Source organism: Thunnus maccoyii, chromosome 9 (assembly GCF_910596095.1).
Source record: "Thunnus maccoyii chromosome 9, fThuMac1.1, whole genome shotgun sequence".
In the NCBI taxonomy this organism is placed as follows: domain Eukaryota; kingdom Metazoa; phylum Chordata; class Actinopteri; order Scombriformes; family Scombridae; genus Thunnus; species Thunnus maccoyii.
In genome coordinates, this window is record NC_056541.1 from 5,884,446 (window position 1) to 5,894,026 (window position 9,581).

The window sequence follows — 9,581 nt, forward strand, 5'->3', positions numbered from 1 at the left end:
GGAAATTGTTATACTCAAGTACTGTATTTAAGTACAAATGTACTCAACTTTACTTGTGTATTTCCATTTGGTGCTACTTTATACTTCCACTCTACTATATTTCAGAGGGAAATATTGTACTTTCTACTCCACTACATTTATTTGACAGCTTTAGTTACTTTTCAGATGAAGATTTGACACAATGGATAATATAACAAGCTTTTGAAATACAACACATGGTTAAAAATGAAACCAGTGGTTTCCAACCTTTTTTGGCTTTTTACGTCATACAAAAAGCAGTGTGTAGTCGGGGTCACATTTCAGATGTCTATGAGTTGTTAACAGCTCCACCAAATAGTGATTTTTCCCTTTAAACTTCTCACGTGGTTTCATTTCAATAAATCTTTAAAATAAATAAGAGACAGGGCAAAAAAATAAAACTCTATTCTATTCAGTATAGTTTTGGCATTACTCTACTATTTTAGTTTAATTAATGTTACTTCTTTCCTCTGGCTTTGCTACACTACTATTGCAGGCCTTATTTAACACATTTTTTCCCAATCAATTAGGCTAACTTAATTATAGTATTTGGTGAAGTCAGATTGAAACTCTCCGCAAAAACGAACATTAAATTTGAAAAACTTAGACTTTTACACATTTTATTATATAATTCAGACAAACTGAGTTTTTTTTTTTCAATTACCAAGTGATTCATCTCCAAGTAAAGATAATAGGCGATCTTTGGTCTAAAGCTGACAAACTCGCACATGCGCACATACAACAAGAATTAATAAGAACGGGTTTTTAGTTGGATTCGGTGATCGAATTACAATCACCTGCTACTGCTGGTACTTTTCAAGACTATAATGTTCACACGCTCTCACCGGATTTCCTAATTACTAGGGTAAATGATGTCGTCGCACTGCGCAAGTGCAAAATGAGTGGGTGCAATTTTTTTTTTTTTGTTGTTTGTTTGTTTTTTTTCCATTACTCACACACATTATATATAGCACAATGACAGTTAAGACAAATCACTCCTTGTGTGAACAGGTGAAATACCGGTCTGAAGGTATGATACAATACTAATAATAAATAATACTAATAATACATTCAATTTTAAACGCCTGTCTCGTGACCCAAGGACACTCTACATACACCAAAACAAACAAAACAAAAAACAAAAACAAATGATAGGTAAATGAGAAGCTTGGCTAAAGTTAAATCTTTCCAGTGCGGAGGGGATAGGTGTAGCTATGTCGTCGTGGCTTTAAAGCGAAGCAGGAAGTACATGATTTAATTTTCTTGTATTGTGGTTTATCTTTGGTTGTACAAACTCAACGGTTAAAACCTTTACGTTAACGGAAGACTCACAGAAACTACGCTTGGGTTGAAATGTTTTTGGCTTCATATAGTATATAGTTAACTAAAATAACTCAACTATTACATTTAACTTCTGTTATATTAAAAATTCAAGTGTCAAGAAGTCTCCATCGGATAGCAGCCTTGTAGACAAGATAGTAATCCTCCCACTTCTTCCGGTTAGAACCGGAAACTGCCCTCGCTTGTTTACATTCTCCGGGGGGTCTAAGCTAACTGGCGAGCGAAAAAGGCGAGCAGCTCTTCAAAAATGACGGGTGACAGTTGATTAGGTTTGTGTATTTAAGACAGTTTTCAGCTGTATTGTCTCTCTGTTGTTGTTCGGACAATGGCTGCAACTCGCCGCCGGTGCTGTCTCCGGTTAATCCTACCGCTTCTCCTGCTGCTGTGTCCGGGGCTGCTGGTGGCGGCGGAGCAGGTCGCTCTGGTGGAGGTGTTCGTGGAGCAGCGGCCCGGTGTCAGCGCTTTGCTCCAGGGAGAAGTGGTGGAGTCCAGGCCGGGCAGATGGAGCTCCGAGCACCGGGACCAGGACAAACAAGACCTTGAGGGAGAGCTGGTCCTGGTCAGTGGCTCACATTAGATTTATTTTTGTGCCAGTGATGGACTGCTTTAGACCGTTAGAAACAGTAAGTTTAGGAGATATCGGAACACAAAGGAGCACCAGGACTTCAATTTAAGATTATTTTAAATACTCGATCAATACGTTAAATTTAAATGGCGAAGATGTTACTATAATATAATAAATCAGAGCCAAAGTCTAACTGCTGGTTTTTCCTCAATATGAACAACACAAAGTTTTCAAAAACAACATATTTAACATTTTGTTGAAATTATTTAACAATAGTGGTGGAAGAAGTATTCAGGTCCTTTTACCCAAGTACTGTACTTAAGTACAACTTTGAGGTACTTGTACTTTACTTGAGTATTTCCACTTTATGCTACTTTATACTTCTACTGCATAACATTTCAGAGGGAAATATTGTACTTTCTACTCCACTACATTTATTTGACAGATTTAGCTACTTTTCAGATAAAGATTTGACACAGTGGATGATATAACAAGCTTTTAAAATTCAACATTGTCGGGGTCACATTTCAGATGTCTATGAGTTGTTAACAGCTCCACCAAATAGTGATTTTTCCCTCTAAACTTCTCACATGCTTTCATTTCAATAAACGCTCAAATGATCCAATATTTCACCAAAAATCAAAGATTAGAGAAAAAGTCCAAAAACTGAAAACAGATTTGTGTATCAGAACTTTGTTTTTTCTTCTTTCCTCTCCCATTAATCATCTCACGACCCCTCAGATTTATCTGCTGACCCTTTGGAGGGGCCCGACCCCTAGGTTGGGAACCACTGGACTAAACTATCTAACTGTATATAAAGTAGTTGAAACTAGCTCCACCTCCAGCAGCTACAACAGTAACATGCTGCTCTAACACTGATGCTTCATTATTAATAATCTAATGATGTCATATATAATAATATATCAGTCAGAGGGACCAAACCACTACTTTTACTGCAATACTTTAACTACATCAAGCTCATAATACTTATGTACTTTTACTGTAGTGGAGTCATGCAGGACTTTTACTTGTAGTGGAGTATTTGTATATTGCTGTATTGGTACTTTTACTGAAGTAAATGGATCTGAGTAATTCTTCCACCACCTTTACATCAGTAAAAATTGAAATACCACAATGTAAAAATACTTTATTACAAGCAAAAGTCCTGCATTTAAAATCCTACTTAAGTAAAAGTACAGAAATATTACCAGATAAAATTTGAATCAGTGCATAAGCAGCATTTTATTGTTATTATTTGATCTTCAGGATGTTTATAAGACTCACAAGATAAATCTGAGGAACTGAAATGATCGTGTCTGTAGGGAAGAAGAAAAAACAGTTCTGGATACATAAGTTTGGATTAATTTTCCAGAACTTTTCTCTCATCTTTGCGTTTTTGTGAAATATTGGTGGTAAGGAAAAAAGAAAACATCTGCTGGCTGCAGCTTCTCAGATGGGAGGATTTACAATTTTTATGCATCATACATGATAGAAAAGTGAACATCTTTGGATTTCGGACTGTTGATCGGACATTTGAACACGTCACCTCGGGCTCTAACAAAGTATAACAGCATATTTTATCGTTTTATAAATAAAACAGTTAATGAAAATAATGGTTAGTTGCACCCTAATCACAGCAACATTTCATCTCTGCAGAAAATCATAGTGAACTGCAGGTATGAGGAGAGAAAAGTGTGACACAGAACATAGTTTATACCATTCAGGCTTGAATTTGTGCATTATTGGATGTCATGAATCAGGTGTTTTTGTGAGACTAAAGATGACAAATGTGGGGTGACTTTCATATTCAAAATTATATCAAAAAATATCAAGTTTTCCACCCTGTACTACAACTGATGAGCCGGTTTTTCTGTCTTCAGGTTCGGGACGAGGAGCCGCAGGTGAGCGGAGGAAAAGCGGAGGATGACAGCAAAGAGCCGGAGCCGTGGATCGGGGTGGTGCCGGTGGAGATGGACGACAGCAAAGCCTCCACCGGAAACCAGGAGTCCTTCGCTGATGCGATGGTCAATAAAGTAAGTCAGTAGAGGTCACTGCATGCTAGCAGGTGTTCTGTGACTTTTTAATAAGCAGCTGATTTTACAGTTTAATCCTGAAACATTTTCATTCTTTCGTTTCTCTTCAAGATGAAGCGAGCTCTGGTCCTCGGAGCGTCTGCGCTGATCATCCTGGCTCTCAACCAGAACACCGTCAGAGAGGTAAAAACTCACACATTTAATGTGCGAATTTAACATGAAATCTTACAGTAACAGTTTGTATCTAGAGCCATTTTAATCATCATAGTGATCCATAACCTTTGAGGAGCTTTGAGTGATCTTGCAGTTGAGTTTGAGTTTGCTGAATCTCAAAGCAAGCAGGACGTAAGTTGCTCTATCAAAAGGCAATTTTCACTAATTATAAGAGATTTATTGTTATTGAGTTTGGTTTGAATCTATTAGAGCTGCAACGATTAGTCAATAGATAATTAATCTGCAACTATTTTGATAACTGATATATCGTTTTGGTATTTTTTTTAAGCAAAAATGCCCCAAAAATTGCAGTTTTGGTGTGATATTGTGATAATTTTATGTATTTCTTTGTTATACAACAGTAAACTGAATATCTTTGGTTTTTGGACTGTTGGTCAGACAAAACAAAGACATATAAAGACGTCACCGTTGACTCTGGGAAATTATAACAAGTAATTTTTTTTACAACTTTCTGGCATTTTATCGATGAAAACAGAACATTTTATCAGATTAATCATTAGTTACAGCCCTGGAGTCGATAGATAAATGGCTGCATTTATGTAGCACTTTTATCCAAAGAGATTTCCTGCTGCTCGTTCACGCTCATCAAGTTACGACGCAAACATCTGGAGCAATCTGAGGTCTTTATCTCGCTCGGGGACATTCCGACATGCGGACAGGACGGATCCAACCACCGAGTTTCTGATCAGAGGATAACCCTCTCTACCTCCTGAGCCACAGCCGTGCACAGATTATGAGATTGTCTCGGCTGAAAATGCACAATGAGTTAAGTTTTAAAGACGTTTTGTCCAGTTAGTGTTTATAACATAAACGTGTGTGTGTGTCTGTCTGTAGATGGATCTGTCTCAGGTGCTGTCGAAGCCCATCATTGTGATCCAGACGTCTGAAAACGTCACCAAGCTGATCGGAGCTCTGCTCAGGTACAAAAAAACGCATGTTATCATAGATACTGACAACGTGGATGATAGTTGTACTTTCAAATGCAGCTATACTTCACATTTCTGATTAAAAAACACTCAAAATACAGTTTATCTAGTTCTGGTGTATTTAAATGTAGTGATGGAGGATGTTTTCTCTCTACAGGGGCCTTCAGGCGACAGCGAAAATCACATACAAGACCATCCTGCAGGACAACCTGGTGAGCCCCTCAATCAATCAGTCAATCAATCAATCAATCAATCAAGCTGACAGTGTGTTTCTCAGTCGTTAACACCCTCCGGTGGTGAGTGAACAGATGACAGGCTGAGCTGACAGTGAGCACGTGCTGCTGTGTGTTCGGGCAGGGAGCCACGCTCACGCTGTGGTCCAGCTGCGGGCGATCGAGAGGCGGACGCTACGGAGAGTGGCAGGGGGTCATCTGCACGGGAGAGACCAACTCTCAGGTCCAGGTAGGGGGAGCAGAACGATCAACATCATCAGACTCTTAAACATGTTTCCCTTAAAGCTGCTGTAAAGCAAGGAGTACGGAGAGTCACGTACTTTCTTATCCACCAGGGAATGACCTCTCCTCTCCTGATTGGCTAAATGGATTTACAGACATTTTATTTTTAAGTATGTAAAGAGGAAGAATTCTCAGGTTCTCTATAAATCAGAAAAGTCCCATCCATTTTACTTTCCTGTCTGTTACTAGAATCATTTCCTGAGTCGTGTTGTTTTTTATGAAACGTGAGAGGAAGCAGATGTTTACATGTCGCTCCTCTCTGTGTGTCTCTAGAAGTACCTGCAGCAGCTGTGGGACACGGTCCTCCTGGTGGCTCTGATCCTCAGCACCGGCGTCATCGTTCAGGCCCGCTGGCAGTACCAGGACCACCAGCTGAACGACGACTTAGAGGTAAACTGCTGATCATGAACTCAGCTTGTTGTGTTGTTTTTCTAAGCAGAGCCAGATGTGGACACTTGTGTAATTAATGTTTTTCTGCTATTTTTTTGTACAATGTTATTAATACATTAATTTCCCAGATGTATTAGTTAGAAAATATTTTTGTTTTTCGAATCTTCATGTACTCTGTAGATCATAAACTCACGTTGTGCAGACAGACTTCAGTCAAACACAAGTCAAAATGCGAAATAGTCAAGTTGAACTGAATATTTTACTCTCTTTTACTGTGATATAATGTTGCTTCAGTGCAGAGTTAACAAATAAGTTGTGAACAGAAGGTTTGAAGACAAAGTGGACGATTAAGCTTCATAGTAGCGTCATGAAACTCAAAATGTTATGTTGTAAAACTCTAAAAATAGAGCAGCACAATGAGTCAGACATTGAAAAAACATGTTTTTTTCTTTTACTGCACAGCCCTTTTAGACTCACACACAGAGAAAAGCAGTAGAGGAGCTGGAACCAGAAAACGTTTGACATTTTCATTTGAAAAAATGACTCAATTATTTGATTATTGAAAGAGTTTCCAATACATTTTCTACTGAGCAACTTTATTATTGATTGTTCAGTCTTAATATATAAATATACACATGTCCATATTAGAAAAAAATATAGAAAGACTAAAAAACCCAAATGGACAACAATAAAAAATCCATAATGTCGCTCCCCTTAACTTATAGATAATTCTTCACTCGTGATGTTCTGCTGTGTCGTATCTCTTCAGTTGCTTCCTAAACAGGACGTCCTGAAGAGAATGTCGTCCCTGAAGACCAAAACGTACCGTCAGCCCAAACCCTGGTGTGATCCGTCCCAGCCGGTAGAAACCGACAACTGCGCTGTGTGTCTGGAGCCGTTCAACAACAACCAGGTCAGCTGAGTCAGAGTGTAGCAAAACACACCCACTCATGCATTACAGATTAGAGCTGCAACTGTTTCTATTATCAATTAATCTGCAGATTATTTTCTCAATTAATTATTATAATAAATTATAATGTCCTCAGTGTTTGCGGGTGCTGCCGTGTCTCCATGAGTATCACAGAGACTGCGTGGATCCCTGGCTGCTGCTGCAGCACACCTGTCCTCTGTGCAAACGCAGCATCCTCAGTGAGTCACATCACATCTGTCTCTTCATGTTTGACTGTATCAATATTCTTGTATTTATAAGCAGTATATAAACAATAAATGACACTATAATGTAGATGTAAGCAGATATGAATGTGTTTATTAATGTACAGTATTTGTTAGTCATAACTTCTCCCATGAAGACATATTTTACATTATTTAAACTGTATTTTACTATATTTCATTGTTTATAGTCACAGATGCTCTAAGCAGGAGTTAAAGATTCATAAACACTTATATCTGCTGAAAACTACATTAGTGTTATAAACATTTATGAAATGTTTATATACTAACTTATAGAGGCCTTACAGTAAAGTTTTACCAATAACTTGTTTTTCCATTTCCATGTATGTATATTTAAAAACAAACCTTCATCACAGGACCAGAAGGACAATCCTCACTGATTGTCTTTTTCATCTTTTTAATTTTTATTATAAACAACTCCCATAAAGACCAAAACCAAAAATGGTTTTATTGTACAAATTATGAGTCATTTGAAACGTTAAGATCAAAGGAAACAACCAGCAGTTCATTGTTGCCCAAACAGTATAATGTGTCATATTTGTATGTTGAACTTAAATGTGTTGTGTGCTTCACTTTTCACTGCCTTTTTTTTAAAATCATACATCAACTGTAAAGTTTGTACTTCTGTAGTAAACCACTTGTTTCTTTTCCTTTTATCCTTTAATTAACAAAGTAAAAGTCTTAATTTTATCTGAGCCATATATTATATCAATTAATCTGTTTTTTTCCCCGAATAATCCACCAGTCGATAAAAGGTCAAAAAATAGTAAAAAAAAAAAAAAAAAAAACACATTAAAATAGTCCAGAACCCATTTTGACACATTCAGATTGCTTTTTGTTAAACCAACAGTTAAAAACCAAAAGAAATCCAGCAAATTTTTAAACAAGAAGCTGGAACCAGATCATTTTGGCTTAATAAATGCTAATAAATCGATCATCAAAGTAGTTTTCTGTTGATCAGCTGATCTAATGACTCACTGATGGTTTCAGCTCTGGATTAAAATCTCTTTTTCTTCCTCAGGCAGCGTCTGTAAGGACAGTTAACGGTCACCTCACCTCTGGGAATCACATCTCGTCTTCTGTGACACTCCAGTAGCCCTTTTTTTGTTGTTGTTTTTTTTTTAAACTGACCTCGTCGCTTCCTCCTTCCAGCGATGGATCGTGGGAGCAAATATAAAACTTCTCACAGCAGCCGACCGGCCGTCAGGACTGCGGAGCCGGTCGGATTCTGACCTCTGACCTTCAGCGGGTCTCACGGACACTAGGTGGTAGTATTAACACAATACTATGAAGTACTTTAGCGGTACTGTTGTGTGTGTGTGTGTGTGTGAACAGTACTTCTTCCTGGGATCATGTTACTGTACAACTGTGGAAATATTCGTATGTGACGTCGTGACTCATGAGGGTGTTTGTGTTACGGCTGCGGACGCACCTTCTGCTCCATAAAACCCGGATAAGCTGACGGAGTAATTGTAAACGCTGACGTATCGATCGACTCGTCAATGTTCACTTTAGGTCCAAATGATGTCAATAAGCAACTTACAAAGTGGACGAACTAAGACTGATTTCATCTAGTGTTGAAACTTTGCATTAAATGTTAGTCGTAGAGGTCTCGTAGTCGTAGTCCAGAAGTTAACTGTGCAACAGTTGGCACCAGATGTGGAAAAAGTGTTTCCAACATGCCTTATGACTTCACTGCAGAGTGATGGAAACCCAAACTACAAACACAGTTCTTCAATTCTACTTTAACATCACAGCTTTGTATCTTACAGGAGCTCGTTTAGTTGCACTGTTTTAAATGCTTAGTGATAGAGGATTCAAAAGGTCACTGCTCAGTTGGCTTCCTCACATTTAGAAGGTCTGTATGAAGAAGTTAAAGGATGAAGCTGCACTTTTCTATATGTTTCTTATTGTCAACATGTGCAGAGTCAAACTATCAACTGATCCTACTTACAGATGTTGCAGTAGACCTCTGCTGTTGTCCAGAAACTATTAAAAACATGTCAGTGAGTCAAACTGTTCAACAAGTTCCTTCATTATGAAGAGATTGATCACGTTAGTTTAGAAACAGCTCCAAAGACAACGATCATGTTTTCAGTGCAGCTCATTGACGTGTTTTTAGAGTTTTTAGACGACAACGGAGGTTTACGGCACAGAGGAATAAGACATATCAGACTTTGGATACACACACACAATACTTGTAAGTAGATCAATTCATTGTTTGGATCCAAACATGAGATCGGTAAGAAAAATATAGAAAATCAGCCTCATCCACTGAGAATAATTTTGCTTTATAAATCTCAGATGAGAACTGTCCTGACAGCAGGTCATGTGACAGATGCAGTTAACTCTAATAACGTCCTAACTT

The 9,581-nt window shown here is 38.1% G+C and overlaps 1 protein-coding gene across 2 annotated transcripts in view; it reads left to right on the forward strand.

Moving 5' to 3' along the window:
- Positions 1 to 9,265, forward strand: part of rnf215 (ring finger protein 215) — a 29,971-nt gene extending 20,706 nt beyond the window's left edge. The window contains exons 3-12 of one of the 2 annotated variants that reach the window (XM_042422062.1): positions 1,775 to 1,918; positions 3,805 to 3,957; positions 4,069 to 4,140; positions 5,026 to 5,111; positions 5,275 to 5,329; positions 5,475 to 5,579; positions 5,906 to 6,022; positions 6,792 to 6,935; positions 7,069 to 7,171; positions 8,235 to 9,265. In XM_042422062.1, coding sequence (XP_042277996.1) covers positions 1,775 to 1,918; positions 3,805 to 3,957; positions 4,069 to 4,140; positions 5,026 to 5,111; positions 5,275 to 5,329; positions 5,475 to 5,579; positions 5,906 to 6,022; positions 6,792 to 6,935; positions 7,069 to 7,171; positions 8,235 to 8,257 — 1,002 coding nt within the window. In that variant the 3' untranslated portion in view covers positions 8,258 to 9,265. Of the gene's footprint in view, positions 1 to 965; positions 1,919 to 3,804; positions 3,958 to 4,068; positions 4,141 to 5,025; positions 5,112 to 5,274; positions 5,330 to 5,474; positions 5,580 to 5,905; positions 6,023 to 6,791; positions 6,936 to 7,068; positions 7,172 to 8,234 lie in introns of those variants that run through there. The other variant, XM_042422061.1, reaches the window with a different exon arrangement.
- Positions 9,266 to 9,581: the final 316 nt, after the last annotated feature.